Source organism: Ranitomeya imitator, chromosome 2, assembly GCF_032444005.1.
Source record: "Ranitomeya imitator isolate aRanImi1 chromosome 2, aRanImi1.pri, whole genome shotgun sequence".
NCBI lineage: Eukaryota > Metazoa > Chordata > Amphibia > Anura > Dendrobatidae > Ranitomeya > Ranitomeya imitator.
In genome coordinates, this window is record NC_091283.1 from 395,962,829 (window position 1) to 395,983,617 (window position 20,789).

General features: G+C 43.5%; 1 protein-coding gene across 1 annotated transcript; it reads left to right on the plus strand.

The window, feature by feature from the left end:
• Window positions 1-507: 507 nt before the first annotated feature.
• Window positions 508-20,402, plus strand: LOC138666667 (zinc finger protein 84-like). The gene is made up of 4 exons (XM_069754856.1): window positions 508-664; window positions 3,100-3,197; window positions 4,709-4,766; window positions 17,972-20,402. Exons 1-4 carry the CDS (start codon window positions 508-510, stop codon window positions 19,477-19,479), a joined length of 1,821 nt encoding a protein of 606 aa, XP_069610957.1. The 3' UTR covers window positions 19,480-20,402.
• Window positions 20,403-20,789: the final 387 nt, after the last annotated feature.

The window sequence follows — 20,789 nt, forward strand, 5'->3', positions numbered from 1 at the left end:
ATTTGACCAAGAAGGAAAGTGATGGGGTGCTACGCCAGACCTGAACTTAATCGTTTGGGGTGAGTTGGACCGGAGAGTGAAGGCAAAAGGGCAAACAAGTGCTAAGCATCTCTGGGAACTCATTCAAAATTGTTGGAAGACCATTCCCGGTGACTACCTCTTGAAGCTCATCAAGAGAATGCCAAGAGTGTGCAAAGCAGTCATCAAAGCAAAAGGTGGCTACTTTGAAGAACCTAGAATACAAGACATATTTTCAGTTGTTTCACACTTTTTTGCTAAGTATATAATTCCACACGTGTTAATTCATAGTTTTGATGCCTTCAGTGTGAATGTACAATTTTCATAGTCATGAAAATACAGAAAAATCTTTAAATGAGAATGTGTGTCCAAACTTTTGGTCTGTACTATATATATAGCACAATATAAATATATATTGTGTGTTGCAGTTACTTAAGGTGACATTTATCATGGCGGTTGTTATAATTAATGACTCCTGTAATCCCCCTCATGGCCGCTCCCCGGGACCCTCCCAGTGTCATCACTCTTCGTGTAGTGATTATCTCCTTCACTCCCCGTGTAGATGGCAGATTCTGGGGGACGGAAATAGAGCACATGGTGTTCAGGCCGCGCTCCAACTTCAAAAAGGGGCCAAAAACTGAACTCTGTAATTATAGGCCAGTAAGCTTACCCTCTATTGTGGGTAAAATACTGGAGGGCATTCTAAGGGACGCTATACTGGAGTATCTGAAGAGGAATAACCTCATGACCCAGTATCAGCACGGGTTTACTAGGGACCGTTCATGTCAGACAAATCTGATCAGCTTCTATGAAGAGGTAAGTTCCGGACTGGACCAAGGGAACCCAGTGAACGTAGTGTATATGGACTTTTCAAAAGCTTTTGATACGGTGCCACACAAGGTTGATACATAAAATGAGAATAACGGGGATAATATGTGTAAGTGGGTTAAGAGCTGGCTCAGGGATAGGAAACAAAGGGTGGTTATTAATGGAGCACACTCGGACTGGGTCGCGGTTAGCAGTGGGGTACCACAGGGGTCAGTATTGGGCCCTCTTCTTTTTAGCATTTATTAATGACCTTGTAGGAGGCATTCAGAGCAGAATTTCAATATTTGCAGATGACACTAAACTCTGCAGGGTAATCAATACAGAGGAGGACAATTTTATATTACAGGATGATTTATGTAAACTAGAAGCTTGGGCTGATAAATGGCAAATGAGCTTTAATGGGGATAAATGTAAGGTCATGCACTTGGGTAGAAGTAATAAAATGTATAATTATGCGCTTAATTCTAAATCTCTGGGCAAAACCGTCAATGAAAAAGACCTGGGAGTATGGGTGGATGACAAACTCATGTTCAGTGGCCAGTGTCGGGCAGCTGCTACAAAGGCAAATAAAATAATGGGATGCATTAAAAGAGGCATAGATGCTCATGCCGTATAATTTTACCTCTATACAAGTCACTAGTTCGACCACACTTAGAATACTGTGTACAGTTCTGGTCTCCGGTGTATAAGAAAGACATAGCTGAACTAGAGCGGGTGCGGAGAAGAGCGACCAAGGTTATTAGAGGACTGGGGGGTCTGCAATACCAAGATAGGTTATTACACTTGGGGCTATTTAGTTTGGAAAAACGAAGACTAAGGGGTGATCTTATTTTAATGTATAAATGTACGAGGGGACAGTACAAAGACCTTTCTGATGATCTTTTTAATCATAGACCTAAGACAGGGACAAGGGGGCATCCTCTACGTCTGGAGGAAAGAAGGTTTAGGCATAATAACAGACGCGGGTTCTTTACTGTAAGAGCAGTGAGACTATGGAACTCTCTGCCGTATGATGTTGTAATGAGTGATTCATTACTTAAATTTAAGAGGGGATTGGCTACCTTTCTTGAAAAGTATAATGTTACAGGGTATATATACTAGATTCCTTGTTAGGGTGTTGATCCAGGGAACTAGTCTGATTGCCGTATGTGGAGTTGGGAAGGAATTTTTTTTCCCCAAAGTGGAGCTTACTATTTGCCACATGGGTTTTTTTTTGCCTTCCTCTGGATCAACATGTTAGGGCATGTTAGGTTAGGCTATGGGTTGAACTAGATGGACTTAAAGTCTTCCTTCAACCTTAATAACTATGTTACTATGTTACTATTCCTCTTTCAGCATCTCCAAAATCCTTGACTTCTGGTATCAATGGCCTATAAGGTGAATTCCTGTTCCCAAATCTGACCCATTCACAATGACACAGCACAAAGTATCACGGACCTTATTAATTTCAGCAATTGTATTATTAAATAAGATTCTTTATGATGTTACATCTTCTCCCTAATCAGGTCCCTACAATATCGGATCCTCTCAGTGGAGATCTTCTATATAAGAGAATTCTCCTGAGTGACCCTACAAGGATGGATAGGGACAGGGACAAGATGGCGGAGAGGATATTACACCTCACCCTAGAGATCCTCTTCCGGCTTACTGGAGAGGTGAGAGATTCTGATGACGTCACATTTCATCATTCTTATCTATGGGGATAACAGATGGACAGAAATGGAGAGGTGAGGACTCTGGAAATGTCTGTAGTGAGATTTATTAATATCTCTCTCCATAACCAGGATTACACAGTAGTGAAGAAGACCTCTAGTAAGCGCTGTCAGGCCCCTGTGTCTGAGGGATGGGGAAGACCCCTGAGCCCAATCACAGGGCCTCCACCTCACCCCCTGATACATGAGGACATCAATGACCAGAAGATCCTAGAACTCATCTACAAGATGATTGAGCTGCTGACTGGAGAGGTGACACTGCTGGGAATGCTGGGACATTATACAGTAATGCTATGGAGGGATCGGGGGATGACGGTATCATTGTGTGTGTCAGGTTCCTATAAGGTGTCAGGATGTTGCCATCTATTTCTCCATGGAGGAGTGGGAGTATTTAGAAGGACACAAAGATCTGTACAAGGACGTCATGATGGAGGTTCCCCAGCCCCTCACATCACCAGGTAATAGACAGGACTAAATACACACGGCCTATAATTATCTGTATGTAAAGAATGAATTCAGTCCCTGTATGTGTTTCCTTCAGTTCTATCCAGTGAAATGACAACACCAGAGAGATGTCTCCGTCCTCTTCTTCAACAAGACTGTAAAGAAGAAGATCTCAAAGTTCCTCAGGATTATCAGGTAGATGGAGAGAAGGTGTCATGAAGTCTCCCCCATGATGTGTAGAATACTGTGAAGGTCTTGTGTTCAGTCTGGTTTTATCCATCAGTATTCTTCACTGAACAGACAATTTATTTGCGACACTCTAGGCATTAAATTATCGAGAAAATCAAAGCAGCAATGATTGAGACAGAGGAGTCCATTGCCAAAGAAAGTAAAAAGAATCCAAAAATATTTTTCAACTACATAAACATCAAGACACTCTAATCGTGACTACATTATATACTGAGGGATGGTGCTATACATAATAAGCGAGTACACTATATACTAAGGGGCTGTGCTATGTAATAATTGAGTACACTGTGTACTAAGGGACTGTGTTAAACATAATAAGCGATAACATCTTCCTCCATCTCCCCATTCCTAAATCCATTATAAATCCCCCTTCCTCCCTTCCCAATCTCCCACACCACTTATTGTCCTCCTCCCCCCACATCCCACTAATGTCTTCTCCCCCAGCACCCCCAATACTGCACTTTCCACCACCTCCATCATTTCTTCCTCCCCTATCACCCTCATCATTGCCGTTTCCACCACCAATTATTAGGTTCTGTAGAAGGATGTAGATCTGGGGATTTATTATGATGGAATATAGGCTGAACTGGATGGACAAATGTCTTTTTTCGGCCTTACTAACTATGTTACTATGTATTGTCTTTTCCACTATCACCATCATTGCGTTTTCCCCCACCAACCCATCATTGCCCATTCCACCTCCATCATTTCCTCCTCCCCACCCCCCATTATTGCCCTTACCACCACCCTATCATTGCTTTCTCCCCCACCACCCCCATCATTACCCTCTCCGTCACCCCCATCATTGCCTTCTCCCCATTACCCCATCATTGCTCTCTCCTTGCGACAATACACACACCACTCATCTTCACACACTTACGTACGTACGTATGTCATTCGGCCGCGCCGCTCACTGCTGTGAGACAGGCAGCGCCGGCAGGACGGATCGCTGCTGCACTGCTGCCATTTTCTCTTGTAGGCAGCGGAGCTGCAGGGATCTCTCCCTGCCCGCCGCACATGAGCACAATCTCTGGCCAAGGGCCCCTCTGGGCCGGATAAACAGGCCAGATTGCCCTCATTAATGGCCACCCCGCAGGGGCCCCCCGGAACTTCTGGGCCCCAGTGCAGCTGCCCAGGCAGTATGTCCGCCCCTGGCACAGCCGATGCGGTCCGACTACAGCAGGCCCCCTCACCCTTCGGGGCCCCATAGCAGTTGCTTGGTCTGCTGATATTGGCGGTACGCCACTGATTAGATGTTGTCTGGATCTGCTCACAATGATCAGTTATGGAGACCTCTGGTAGGAAAATGGAACAATAAGACTTAATTTCTACAGGAGACCTTCAACTATTTGCTCTTTTTTGCTCTTCGAAATCATTCTATTTAACATCTAAATCTTTCTGTGACTTTTTTCAAAATTTGTTTTAGGGTGAATATCTGATCCTCATTAATACTACAGAGACATGTGAGGGGTGATGAGCGGTGTAAAGAGGAGATTCCTACAGATAACTGCACAGGTGAGCAGTAAGCCCTAAATGCAGAGAAGTCACTGGTTTTACGGAATTATTGGTTCGTACCGTTATGCATTGAAATGTTTAGGGTATGTTAACAAAGAGATTTTTAATGTGGTGTAAGATGGCTGACGGATGGGTCCTTGAGTAGAGATATGTGTCTTCGTGGTTATTGGCTGCGGTGATGTGAGCTTGGAAGCATGCTCCAGCACATAGTGCTAACAAAGACATTTGTCCATCCAGTTCTGCCTATATTCCGTCAGAATAAATCCCCAGATCTACGTTGTTCTAAAGAACATAATAACAGGAAGACATCCAGGCCTCTCTTGAACCCGTCGACTGAGTTCGCCATCACCACCTCCTCAGGCAAGGAATTCCAGATTCTCACTGCCCGAACAGTAAAGAATCCTCTTCTATGTTGGTGGAAAAACCTTCTCTCCTCCAGACGCAGAGAATGTCCCCTTGTGACCGTCACCTTCCTTGGTATAAACAGATCCTCGGAGAGATATTTGTATTGTCCCCTTATATATCATGGTTATTAGATCACCCCTCAGTCGTCTTTATTCTAGACTAAATAATCCTATAATATTGTAGTTCCCCCATCCCCTTTATTAATTTTGTTTCCCTCCTTTTATACTCACTCTAGTTCCATTATATCCTTCCTGAGCAGCGGTGCCGAGAGAGTTCTTAAGGCCCCGTCACACATAGCGACGCTTGAGCGATTCCGACAACGATACGACCTGTCAGGGATCGCTCAAGCGTCGCTATGTGGTCGCTGGTGAGATGTCACACAGTGCGATCTCCCAACGACGCAGCAGCGATGCGGTGAACTGTAGCGACCTGTAGCGACCTGTAGAACGATGCTATTTCATGATGATTCAATGGGACGTCCTGTGAACGAGGTCGTTGGTAAGGTGTCAAACACAGCGATGTGTGCTACCCAGCGGGACCTCAACGATCAAAAAATGGTCCAGGCCATTCCGACACGACCAGCGATCTCACAGCAGGGGCCTGATCGCTGCTACGTGTCACACATAACGAGATCGCTACTGAGATCGCTGTTGCGTCACAAAACTTGTGACTCAGCAGCGATCTCGCTAGCGATCTCGCTGTGTGTGACGGGGGCTTTAGGCCATTCCGGGGACAGGTTTTACAAGCAGTCATAAGAGATGGGTGGGAATGACTGCTCGCATATCTCTACCCCAGGGGCGTGGTTTGGCAAATAAAATGGAGACCGATTGTCTCATTCAGTGTCAGACACTATCTTGAGCAGGCGAACCTGCTCTATTGTATGGACTTTTTATTTGTGCCGGAAAAGGCTGCTTTTTGCTTGCTATCCTGATCAGTTTATGAACTTTAAATAAACTTGCCTGGACGTTTCAGCAATACCCCCTTCCTTTGCTTACCTCACCCGCAGGTGAGTGAGTACAAATCTATACAGTGGATATTGCATCTAAAAACAAACACTTTTTTTTTTACAGTCGTCTCCGAGCTCCTGCAGAGGAGATACTTACTTTTGTTTTTAAAAGGGTTGTCCATTCCTCTGACAAGTGTGCAGATACTATATGACTGCAGACTTCTGAATCCTGACAGCGTGCTGATACCAACTTATGCTCCGGCTCATTTCTTTTTGTTTTGCTGTAGTTTCTTGTACTTTGTACAAACAGGGACATGGCCCCCTTTTTTAGCTAGGCATTTCATCTACATAGCTTCCCATGGGCAGTATAGGACCGTCCCAATTGGGTACATCTTGTTGTGATGGGATGACTTCTATGCTTTTTTGATGAAAATAGTGTTGGGTTGCTTATTATGTTATTTACATGTACGGTTACTATTTTTTTAACTCATATTTTTTAAGTATAAAATTTCAATAAAACATTTCACATTAAGACATACATTTTAATTTTCTCCACTTTTACCCTTACCCACCCCTCCCCCCTCCTATCCCTTTTAGACAGCTCACGCTTTTCTCTTAACATGTCCTGTAGTATATACATTATCCATATACAATGACTTTTATTATGAACATATAAACCATTTAGTATATAGGCGAACCCTTTTCAGGCCTTGCTTCCCTTAACCTCCTCTAACCTAGTTCCATCCAAGGCGTCCACAATTTATCGTACAGGACCATCTTCCCTCTTTTCTGATATACACTTTTTTCCGGGGTAATGACCTGCTTCACATATTTAATATATTCTCCCCTCAAGGGAGGCTCCTCTTTAAACCAATTTCTGGCTATGACCTTCCGAGCCATGAATAATAGTCTAGCGATTGCTATTTTCAGTTTGTTATCCCCAACTATCTCTTCCACGTACCTATATGCCCCTTCTATCCGGCTTACAACCACCAACCAAAAAGCAGTCAATCTCGGACACGACCATAACATATGAAACATTCCAGCATTATCATTCCCACATCTAGGGCATTCCAAGTCAGATCTCAACCCAGCTTTGTATAGGACATCCGGGGATCTATACACTCTGTGTACAATATAAAGCTGGGAAAGTCTATATGGCTCATTTAGTGATAGTTTTGGTATCCATTCTAGTACAGACTCCCACGTTTCATCCTCCAAGCGGCCCAGCTCTCTTTCCCATTTAGCCCTGGCGCCAATCGGATATCCCAGTAAGTGAGTATGGAGTAAATCCTTATATAGAGATAACACCCCTCGTTGTCCCCACTCCACAGATGTAATCCAATGCGAAGTCGCTTTGAATTTGGAAACAATCCCCTTCATTCTGAGCCACAAACGCACGCCATACTTGTGCACATTGGACTCCCCCCCCCCCCCCCCCCCCAGATATTTTAAGACCATACTCCGACTGTAGCTGGAAAAAGGGTTTCAACCCCCACCGCTCTAAAATCTGCAAGCATACTGAATCCCCCTGGCTTGCCATTCTGGTATTTGTCCCATCGCCAAAAACTCCGGTAGATTATTATTAAACCACAGCGGTGAAAACCTGGTCAGACAAGTAACCCGCATATTTGTTTAACTCTCCCCCATACTTTATATATGAGAAATAATGTTTGGTATTTTTTCCCCAGTAACCATAGGGAGCCATCTTCTAAACACTGTACCGCCGGACTTCTTTTTGCCACCCTTTCTATCAACATAGTAACATAGTTACATAGTAACATAGTAACATAGTTAGTAAGGCCGAAAAAAGACATTTGTCCATCCAGTTCAGCCTATATTCCATCATAATAAATCCCCAGATTTACGTCCTTCTACAGAACCTAATAATTGTATGATACAATATTGTTCTGCTCCAGGAAGACATCCAGGCCTCTCTTGAACCCCTCGACTGAGTTCGCCATCACCACCTCCTCAGGCAAGCAATTCCAGATTCTCACTGCCCTAACAGTAAAGAATCCTCTTCTATGTTGGTGGAAAAACCTTCTCTCCTCCAGACGCAAAGAATGCCCCCTTGTGCCCGTCACCTTCCTTGGTATAAACAGATCCTCAGCGAGATATTTGTATTGTCCCCTTATATACTTATACATGGTTATTAGATCGCCCCTCAGTCGTCTTTTTTCTAGACTAAATAATCCTAATTTCGCTAATCTATCTGGGTATTGTAGTTCTCCCATCCCCTTTATTAATTTTGTTGCCCTCCTTTGTACTCTCTCTAGTTCCATTATATCCTTCCTGAGCACCGGTGACCAAAACTGGACACAGTACTCCATGTGCGGTCTAACTAGGGATTTGTACAGAGGCAGTATAATGCTCTCATCATGTGTATCCAGACCTCTTTTAATGCACCCCATGATCCTGTTTGCCTTGGCAGCTGCTGCCTGGCACTGGCTGCTCCAGGTAAGTTTATCATTAACTAGGATCCCCAAGTCCTTCTCCCTGTCAGATTTACCCAGTGGTTTCCCATTCAGTGTGTAATGGTGACATTGATTCCTTCTTCCCATGTGTATAACCTTACATTTATCATTGTTAAACCTCATCTGCCACCTTTCAGCCCAAGTTTCCAACTTATCCAGATCCATCTGTAGCAGAATACTATCTTCTCTTGTATTAACTGCTTTACATAGTTTTGTATCATCTGCAAATATCGATATTTTACTGTGTAAACCTTCTACCAGATCATTAATGAATATGTTGAAGAGAACAGGTCCCAATACTGACCCCTGCGGTACCCCACTGGTCACAGCGACCCAGTTAGAGACTATACCATTTATAACCACCCTCTGCTTTCTATCACTAAGCCAGTTACTAACCCATTTACACACATTTTCCCCCAGACCAAGCATTCTCATTTTGTGTACCAACCTCTTGTGCGGCACGGTATCAAACGCTTTGGAAAAATCGAGATATACCACGTCCAGTGACTCACCGTGGTCCAGCCTATAGCTTACCTCTTCAAGAGTTGTGCAACATTGGCAAACGACTCATGGTCCCAGCCCTTTAAATGCTGACATTGGGCCGCTAAGAAGTATATTTCAGGGTTAAGTAGAGCCAAGCCTCCCGCGTCCTTAGGGCGTTGAAGCGTCTCCAACCTGATTCGTGGATGCTGCCTCCCCCATACCAGGCTTCTAAATAAAGAGTTAATCAGTTTGAATTTCCCACATGGTATCCAGATAGGTGAGTTATGGAGAACATACAGTATCTTGGGCATCAGAATCATCTTAACGAGATTAACTCGGCCAACAACAGATAAATGCAACTTAGACCAAGCCCCTACCTTTGCCTTAAGAGTTCCCAGTAGCGGTGTAAGATTCGTATGCAAGTAAATCGTGATCGGCAAAGAGATTAGTATCCCCAAATATTTAAATTGATCTGCTACTTTAAGTCTACCCCCTGCATCATCCACCATGAGCAGAGTTGATTTATTCCAATTTATTTTAAGCCCCAACAGAGCACCAAATCCCTCGATGAGCCGAATTGCATTACTCAATGAATCATGTGGGTCACTCAAGAACAGCAGTATGTCGTCAGCATAAAGCGCTATCTTTTCCTCTATCGATCCATATTTAAACCCAAAGACTAGGTTTGGCAAAGTCAGGTTTCATGAAACCCGACCCGACCCCTGTGTGGGGTCGGCCATGAAGTCGGCGATCTTCTGAATGTGGTATCGGAATTCCGATCCCGATTTCCGATATGTTTGCAATATCAGAAATCGGTATCGGAATCCATATTTAATGTAAAATAAAGAATTAAAATAAAAAATTCGCTATACTTACCCTCTGACGCGCCCTGGTACTAACCGGGAACCTTCCTTCCTTCGAATCAGCGCTTCCAGGACCTTGTGGTGACGTCGCGGTGACGTCGCGGCTTGTGATTGGTCGCGCGGCCGCCCATGTGACCGCTCGCGCGACCAATCACAAGCCGCGACGTCACGCAAGGTCCTGCAAGCGCTGATTCTTAGGAAGCAAGGCTGCCGGAAAGAAGCAGGGCGTGTCCGAGGGTGAGTATATACCTAATAGGAATATACTCACCATCGGACGCGCCCTGCTTCTTTCCGGCAGCCTTCCTTCCAAAGAATCAGCGCTTGCAGGACCTTGCGTGACGTCGCGGCTTGTGATTGGTCGCGCGAGCGGTCACATGGGCGGCCGCGCGACCAATCACAAGCCGCGACGTCACCGCAAGGTCCTGGAAGCGCTGATTCGAAGGAAGGAAGGTTCCCGGTTAGTACCAGGACGCGTCAGAGGGTAAGTATAGCGATATTTTTATTTTAATTCTTTATTTTACGCTTAAATATGGATCCCAGGACCTGAAGGAGAGTTTCCGCTCCTTCAGACCCTGGGAACCATTGGAAACCCAATGCACTGCATTGGGTTTCGAGTTTCGGCCGACCCCGACCCCGACTTTTTTTATAGGATCGGCCGATTTCACTCGACCCGACTTTTGAAAAAGTCGGGTTTCGTGAAACCCGACCCGATCCTATAAAAGTAAAGGTCGCTCAACCCTACCAAAGACCTCAGTGGACTGTCGAATCTTGGCGGCCAACGGCTCCACGGCTAAAGCAAAAAAAGAGGGAGAGCGGACACCACTGTCTCGTCCCCCTATGTAGCCTTATCGTATGGGAAAGCTCCCCGTTCACACTCACTCTAGCTGATGGTTGTGCGTACAGTAACTGAACCCAGGACACAAATTGTGGACCGAAGCCATCGCACTGTAATACCTGCCACAGGTATCCCCATTCCACACTATCAAATGCCTTATGGGCATCTAAGGAAGCAACAACTCTATGCCCACCGTTATCAGCTGCCAGTTGTAAATTCAAAAAAAGCCTTCTAAGATTAACTGCTGTGGACCTGTCAGGCATAAAGCCAGACTGATCTGGATGAATCAACTTAGAAATAACACCCGATAAATGGGTCGCTAACACCCCAGTCAGAAGTTTAACATCCGTGGTAAGCAAAGAAATCGGGCAATGCGATTCAGGGAGTCGTAGATCTTTATCTTCCTTCGGGATTACAACTATTATGGCCTCCCTCATGGAGGTTGGGAGAATACCCCCTATTCCCAGCCTCCTCCAAGACTACTCGTAATCTGAGTAGCAGCACTTCCTCCTTATAAATTTCAGCTGGCACTCCATCTGCTCCTGGCGCCTTACCTCTTGCCATGGCCCTTAAAGCGAGATTTAGTTTTTCGTCCATGATAGGCCCCTCCAAACTTTCTCTATCCTCCTCACTCAGCCTAGGTAAGACAATACCTTCTAGAAATGCCACGTTGTCACCCCCCGATGTGACCACACCAGAGGAGTACAGATCCACGTAAAAGTCCGTAAAGACCCTTAAGATCTCCGAGGTCTACAACACTACAACACTTTTGTACCATTGATAGGTTCCAGCGAATGTACGAATGATTTACCCCTCTGGGCAGATGCCACCAACGAGAGCATATGCCCCACTACCTCCCCCTCCTGATAGTCGTTTGAACTTTCTCTTCCTCCCTGCCCTTTCCAAAAGAACTTTATCCATATTATTCTGGGCTTCTCTTAACCATTTTCCAGCCTCAGGGGTACCCAGTGTGGCCAACTCATCTTCAGCAACTCTCAGCCTTTCCCTTGTGGCATTCTCCGCCTGCTTTGATCGCCACTTACATCTACTGATGTCCCTGAACAGCAAACCTCTCAAATATGCCTTCATTGTTTTCCATATAGTGGGTATGTCCGAACTGCCCTCGTTAATCTCAAAAAACTCCTCCACCTCCTGCTGTATGCCCTCCAAACTCACACTATTCATCCAGTTAGGGTGAATTTTCCACTCTCCTGTCGTGTTTGTGTCCCCATTGGCCGTAACTCTACCTCTATCGGATTATGATCGGAGATCGCCCGAGGCAAGTATCTCGCCTCTCCCACAATAGAATCAAACATATTGTTTCCGAGCGCCATATCTATTCTGGATAAAGTATTATGAGCCGGTGAATAACAAGAATATCCCCTCTCCCCAACATGGCGCACTCTCCACAAATCAGTCATACCAATCTCTCGAATATATGTTCCGAACGGCGTATGGCTTTCCGACCTGTTCTGTATATTTTTGTTTATCCCAGAAATAATCACATATGTTGTTGAGGTCTCCAATAATTAAAAGCGGCATCGGATCTCCCCGTCCAAACAATTCCAGCACTTCTAAGTTTTTTGCTCGAATAAGGGGGAGGAATGTAGACTAAGCATTCTGCATTTCACTACCACATATTGTCCATCCACATCAACATACACTTTCATCCCCTCATAGCGTACACCTGATGGGACCAATACCGATACACCCCTTGAGTATGCAGAGAAGGTGGAATGATACGTCTTTTGCAACCAGCGCCTACGTAAAACGTCCACCTTCTCATAAACCAAGTGTGTCTCCAGCAGACGTATCAGTGAGGCCCTTTGGTCTCGTGCGTATTGCAGCACCGCCGTTCATCTGGTTTTATCCGCTAGGCCTCTAACATTCCAACTCAGTATTTTAATACGGTCCCCCATCATGATGCGGAACAGTCATCCAGAAAATCTTACTCCTTAACCTGAGCTGTCTAACCCCTCCCCCCACCCTTTGAACTCCCATCCCCCCAACCTCCCCCAAGATAAAGCATTTTCCTCTCATCGAGAGTGGGGCTCCTTGGCCCGTTTTAGACATTCTAACCTAAGTTACCTCCTCTAACTCGCTCATGCAAGCCTCAGAACCACATCTCTTTACATTAATCATTAACAGAACAAAACACAGTGAGGTAAAGAGATTCCAAAAATAACATTTGCAGTGCACCCTATTAGCAATCCCCACCTCCCCCCACATTTTCCAGCGCGTCTCTAACTGGCGCATTAATCAAACCCAGCCATACTCCACTCTTCCGAAAGTGGAAGAGACGCAGGCATTAAATGGGTACAAGAAGCAACCCAGTTCTCTTATTCCAAACATCTTGGTAACAATAACAGCTCAGGCCTCCGCTGAAAGTCAGTCTCCCACCGCCCTCAGGTTCTTGGCATTGACATCAATCCATTGGGTGGTGTCCTCTGGTGTCGTGAAGAAATGGGCTTTATTAAAGGCGACCACTCTCAATCTCGCAGGAAAAAGATGGATTATTGCACTCCCTGTTCTCTCAGTCGCCTCTTGACGCCAATAAATTGCACTCTCTGTTTCTGGACCGCAACAGAGTAATCCGGGTAGATGGCAATCCTCTGTCCATCAACAGTGAGATCCTCCATTTCTCTGGCCTTCCTAAGAACAATGTCTCTGTCTCTGTAGTTTAATATCTTGGCCAGCATGGTACGGGTGTTGGCTCCAGGGGGAGGGGGCTGCGGCGGAACTCTGTGCGCTCTTTCCACAGCAAAGACCTTTGTCAGAACCTCGGCACCAACCTTCTCCTTTAACCAATTTTCAATAAACTCAGTAGGGTTTCTCCCCTCTGTTTTTTCCGGCAGACCCACTATCTAGGTCCTCATTTTTTGCCACCAATTCCGATATCTGTTGGACAAACTTTCTCTCTACCTTTTGTAGTTGGACCACATGATCCTCCACAGTACTCATCCTTTCCTCCTCCTCCTCTCCCATGCATTGACTCACCGCTGTGCTGTGCTTTCACTTTCACTTTACGGCCAGCAGTCAGTGCAGGAACCAGACGGCAAGGGACAGACAGCTGAATGTAAGTATGTACTGTTTGTTTTTTTACGCTGGTAACCAGGGTAAACATCGGGTTACTAAGCGCGGCCCTGCGCTTAGTTACGCGATGTTTACCCTGGTTACCAGTGAAGACATCGCTGAATCGGTGTCACACACGCCGATTCAGCGATGTCTACGGGGAGTCCAGCGACGAAATAAAGTTCTGGACTTTCTTCCCCGACCAGCGATCTCCCAGCAGGGGCCTGATCGCTGCTGCCTGTCACACTGGACGATATCGCTAGCGAGGACGCTGCAACGTCACGGATCGCTAGCGATATCGTCTAGTGTGACAGTACCTTAAGGGTCAGCTCCCCTCTCAGTTCCACTTCCTTCTTAGCCTCTCCTGCTGCAGCCATGCTACTTTCTTCCTCCTCCTTCTGTGCCCCCCCCACTCCTTCATCAGTTTTCTCCTCCTCCTCTTCCTCCCCTTCAGATCTCTCCTCAATAGACTCTTGTGCCTCATCCCCATTTTCCACCTGGGCAAACCTTTTAAGCTTTGCTGCCACCTCTATGTTCTTCTGACAGGCAGCGTTCTTTCTCAGCGTCCGCTCTGGCCACAGTGCCATCTTGGATCCCGCCAGCCTCTCCTGCACTTGCATCCCTCTGCCTCCTCCGCGTATGTACTGCTACTATTTACTTACTACAGTGTATATGCTCATTTTTACTCTTATTGGCGTTTATCTGTGAAATGGCCAGTGGGAACGTGCTCTTACACATTGCACAGATACAAAGCTATGCTCCAACTCATTTCTTTGGCTTTGTTGTAGGATCTTGTCACTGTGCAATATTATTTTTAATACACAGTGACATTGCGCTCCCTTGCCGGCTCTGATAGAAAGTAACAAGCTGGCAAGAGTGCACTGTCAGTGCATATTGTAAAGAGATAACACGGCAAGGATAGCCAAGTCTGCTTGGGTGTGATAAAAGCATTGACTGTGCTAAATGCCCTCTGACAGTATACTAGAGGTTTGACACAACTATACAGCCATAGCAAACTGGGTCAGTTCTTTCTACTGGTCTAATTTGCTGAGCCAGAAGTCACACCTCTAGCTGTTTGCCATGTGCGTCTATTTACTGGAGTGCGTCAATTTGGCACACTTCAGCAAACATCTGGTCCATCACATTAAATGTATCGTAGTTGCTTCTGTTGTCTCAGCTACCTGTTGTAGCCTTAGATTTGGCACAGGCAGTGGAGTGTTGGCTCTGCAGAAGCAGAAAAGGGTCTCCTGGTCAATTGTACAGTCAGCAGGAGTCTACAAGACCTAATAACAGACACGAAGGAAACCACTTGGAACTCCTTTCAGAAATGCACACTCATATACTCAGATGTAGTCCATGCACATAGCTATTCTGAAATCATCAGTGATGCACTGTCATTATACAAAAGTCACTGAATGTCCCAAGTAGTAGAAGTGAAGATGACAGCAGTCACCACCAGTCTTCTTTATTATCTCATGGCAAGCAATATTACGTGGTCAAACAGCAGGCTGACACTTCTACAGGCCTATTTGCAGAGTGAAAACAGCCCACTATTTAAAGTTGTAGCTCCACCCCAATTGGTAGAAATCTTGATAACACATATGATAACATAATATATATATATATATATATATATATATATATATATATATATATATATATATATATATATATATTTGTATGCATAAAATGCCAACATTAAAAAATTTTTAATAACCGCTTGGCAATAAATTGGACCCCTTAACATGTAATTACAAATATAGTTTAAAAATGTTTTTCCATTAAAAGCCAATTGTCACTGTACGTCTGTTACTAATATCCAATGTACTTCTTTTTGTGTCTTATCTCCCCAATTTTTGGAAGTATTTACACATTCTACACCAGCAAATCTCAATACTGCAGGTTTACTGTTATACGTCTCATCTGTGCTAAATCATGATAAGGGTGCTTGGTCACCAGAAACGCGTTGATACCGCTTTTTATCCTTTGAAATTGCTGATGTTTTTATCCTCCACTGAATATATTTTCAAGTGAATAAAGAAAGAAGTTTTTTTCACTACCTCGTTGAGCTGGATTCCTCATTTCTTCTTTGATTTTCTACGCCCTGACACAGCGGTTCCGTGCTCCGAGTCTCCAAGGATGTCGATCATGGTGAGCTGGACTTTGTTCGAGATGGTCAGTATGACTGTAGGGTGAGGCCGAGCTCACTGGCCGGGGGTTTGTATACCTCATACTATTCTCCATTCCTGGGTTTGAAACCAGCGAATCCCAGCAGAGCACAGTGCGTGTGCTGGGGGGATTCATATTTCTGCATTAAGAGAGTGACTGCAGCCTTATCGGCTTTGACCGGACAACCCCTTTAAGTGTTATGGCAGAGTGAAGGAAGTGGATTAAGCAGAAGATTGATTCCAGCTGATAGTGTCGCTGTCAGAAGTAACATTGTCCTACTAAGAATGATGTGATATATTTTACTTTGCTTCCTTTCCACTTAATATGCTTTTTTCCAGAGACAAAGGAAACAAATGTAACCAAGGTTTGGTACTACTACAGCCGAAACAGATAGAGCCAGCAGTACAAAATGTGCTGCTGTTGGCAGCACTAACATTTTTTTTCCATGGTATGAGGTTTTGTTTTCTCACATTATCAGTTGCCAGTTTCACTTTTTCATTTACCATACACCTTAGGCACAAGTTAAAGTTCACCAACATTTTTACGACATTTAGTCAACACTGAGAAAATATGGAATCTACCAATAATGCTAGGTAAAGAGCAAGTGACAGCCAATAAGGCTATTATAACACCAGCTTGTTCATAGTAATAATAATACATAAGTGTAATCGTGTATCAAGGATCTGATTCATTCTGTCCATGATGTGGACAGCATGAATCGCCTTACAGGTTCCCTTTAACAAAACTAACTTAGCTACATATGTATTTAATTATTTTCCATGCATATAGGTGGCTGTATCCTTTTAACTTGTGGATCTACAAAAGAATCGGCAGCTATACATCGTAGAGAACAGTGTTCCAAATTCTATTTCAGATCCCCAATGCAAAAAAAATAATCAAACAAATGTATTTGTGAGAGCGTTCATCAGTGTAAGGCTAACATATAGGAACCCCAATAATTAACCTATTTAAAATATAATTTTGAATTATTTACTTTAAAAGGGACAAACAACATGTACAAACACCACACTAAAGAGTGCACACTATGCTCACCTATAGATACATCCTGAACTGAACGCCTGCCTGTGAAGGTTGGCACCCTATAAACAGCCTGTACGAGAATGGAGCCCCTGCTCAACGATGACTGACCCTACTGTCCTATTGTGCCCTATTGACAAGTGATGTTGTCAATAGGGCATAATAGGACAGTAGGGTCAGTCATCGTTGAGCGATGGCGCCATTCTTGTACAGGCTGTTTATAGGGTGCCAACCTCTGCAGTAAGGCAGGCCTTCAGTTCAGGGTGTATCTATAGGGTGAACATAGTGTGCACTCTTTAGTGTGTGGTGTTTGTACATGTTTTGTCCCTTTCAAAGAAAATAATGAAGTTATATTTTACATCGGTTAATTGGGGTTCCTTTAAGTTCCCCAATGCACCCATATTCATATATTTTTGATGTACGCCAATATTTCTGATGGCTTCCATAACGTATAAAGGACTTGTTCTCCTTTCTTGTGTACCCTGTTTAGTTCCACTAGTAAAAACTACACAACCTTATGTTTTCTCCAGATCCATGGCTTATTTGTCTATGACCATACTGCTTTGTCCACGTGCCCTTCTCTGTGCTAGAATGCATGTAGCTGAGAGAGTGTATAAGTTGGATACCACCTGATAGCACTGACTTAGTCCCTTTTTATGAGTCTCCCCTGAAGATGTACTTGGAAACAATTGTTAATAATTGAAGTGAACCTATAGAGAAGACTGCTTCAAGAACGAATTGAAAAAGCACAACCTGTTACCAAGTTCTCTTAGTCATTGGAACGTTGTTTACTGTTCTTAGTCACTTGATAATTGAATTGCATTACAATTTGAAATTAAATGTTATAAAATATATATACATTTTAATATTTCAATAGTTATGTAGAAAACATGTAAAACTTTTTTTTATATTGGCAGATGACTTTTCTAAGTTCTCAGAGGGAGAATTTATATTTTCGGATTTTACAGCAGAAGATCATGGTATCACACCACATACATGTGAAGAACATGTAATTATCCCAGACATACCGTTTGCACTTCACAGCAAATATCTACCATCTGATGCCTTTCATCAAGTCTTTTCTCCTGCTTCATCAAAGACTGATATGCAAAACAAAAGTAACAGAAGAATTGTTAAACATGAAATAGCTCTCATAGGAGATAATCCTTATTCATGTTCACAATGTGGGAAATATTTTACAGGGAAATCACATCTTCTTAGACATCAGAAAACTCATGCAGGAGAGAAGCTATTTTCTTGTTCAGAATGTGGTAAATGTTTTACTCGGAAAACAAATCTTGTTGCACATCAGATAATTCACACAGGGGAAAAGCCATTTTCATGTTCAGAATGTGGGAAATGTTTTAATCAGAAAACAAATCTTCTTGTGCATCAAAGAATTCACACAGGGGAAAAGCCATATTCACGTTCAGAATGTAGGAAATGTTTTAATGTGACAACAAATCTTGTTACTCATCAGAGAAGTCAGGCAGGGGAGAAGCCATTTTCATGTTCAGAATGTGGGAAATGTTTTAATCGGAAAACAAATCTTGTTACTCATCAGAGAAATCGTACAGGGGAGAAGCTATTTTCATGTTCAGAATGTGGAAAATGTTTTGAATATCACCACGTTTTGGTTAGACATCAGAGAATTCACACAGGGGAGATGCCATATTCTTGTTCAGAATGCGGGAAATGTTATCGCGAGAAATACAAGCTTGTTACACATCAGAGAATTCACACAGGGGAGAAGCCATATTTATGTTCCGAATGTGGAAAATGTTATAGTGAGAAATATAAACTTGTTGCTCATCAGAGAATTCACACAGGGGAGAAGATATTTTCCTGTTCCGACTGTGGGAAATGTTTTAGTCAGAAAACAAATCTTGTTACTCATCAGAGAAGTCACAGAAGTGAAAAGCTATTTTCATGTTCAGACAGTGGGAAATATTTTAACCCAGAAACAAATCTTGTTAGCCTTCAGGGAAGTCACAGAAGTGAAAAGCTATTTTCATGTTCAGACAGTGGGAAACATTTTAACCCAGAAACAAATCTTGTTACTCTTCAGGGAAGCCAGACAGAGGACAAGATATTTTCATGTTCAGAATGTGGAAAATGTTTTTACCATCGCCATGTCTTAGTTAGACATCAGAGAATTCATACAGGAGAGAAGCCGTACACCTGTTCAGAATGTGGGAAATGTTATACGGAGAAATACAAACTTGTTACACATCTCAGAATTCACACAGGAGAGAAGCCATATTCATGTTCAGAATGTGGTAAATGTTATAGCGAGAAATACAAACTTGTCACACATCAGAGAGTTCATACAGGGGAGAAGCCATTTTCATGTTCAGTATGTGGGAAATGTTTTAGTCAGAAAACAAATCTTGTTACTCATCAGAAAACTCACACAGGGAAGTAGCCATTTTATTTATTTATTTTACATTTTGACAAGTGTAAGTGCAAGAAAAAATATGTTATGGTAAAGCATACACAAAAGAAATACATAAAAATACATGAAGCCACACGCTCTGGTCCCGAGTGCCGGTGGCAGTGCCGGGTATTGATGTGAGAGACTCGTGCCAGTTTCTTGCATTACACTTGCAAGTGTGACCCTGGCCTAACAGTGTTTTGCACGCAGAACTCAAAGTGTGAAAACACTGATCATATGAATGGAATTAAATATTTGACGTGAACATGGAATTCATTTAAAACAAATTTTTGTTAAATGTCGCTAAAAAAACACCAATACCCCTGTAATACATTCAAATATAGAATAAAAAATCCGTATTTATTTCTTTTTGCATTAAGAAATGAATGTGCACACCACACACTACCAGATACCTGTAATGCTCTATTGAAATGCCTGATATTGGTACTACCTTACTGCGGAGGTTGGCACTAGAGATGAGCAAACCTCCTGATGTTCATTGAACATAATCAAACACCATTGAATTTAATGGGAGGCAAAACCACATAGACAGGTGTGGACTGCAACCCTCAGAAGTCAGATTTAGCAAAGCTGGTTATCAAGAATATAGGGGTCCCCACTCTTTTTTTTTTTTTTTATTTAAATCATTTTAAAAAATGGAGTGAGGTAACCCCCATTTTTGACAACTAGCCAAGCTAAAGTTGACACCTGGGGGCTGGTATTCTCAGGCTGGTAAGGGGCCATGGTTATTTTACCCCCCAATCTAAAAATAGCAGCACGCAGCCGCCCCAGAAAAGATGCATCTTTTGCCAGATCTTCCCACTTTCTCTGTGGCGGTGGCAAGTGGGGTTCATATTTGTTGCGTTGATGTCACCTTTGTATTTTCCGGTAACATCAAGCTCAGAGGTTAGTAATGGAAAGGCATCTATAAGATGCCCCCATTTCTAAGCCCATAGTGATAATGTGTAAAAAAGAAATAAAAAAAAACACACACACAGTATTGTTTTCTTTTATTGACTCTAAATTAATCCACACTCATGTCGTCGCCCAGTCCAGTGAAGCCAAATTCCCCTCCAAATAAATTAAAATTATAAATAACCTTTGCAAAGTGAAAAGATAATCCATAATGTCCCATGACGATCCTGATGACTTTGAGAAGCCAGCGACCCACTGACAGGAGCGTGTAATCACTCTTGCAGTGTGTAGCGCTGAGTTACCGTGAGAAAGTTCACCAGAGTTCATCTGCTGATAAGCCCCAGTGGTCTCACTTATGGCACCTCTGCTGGGTGAGTCACAGCAGG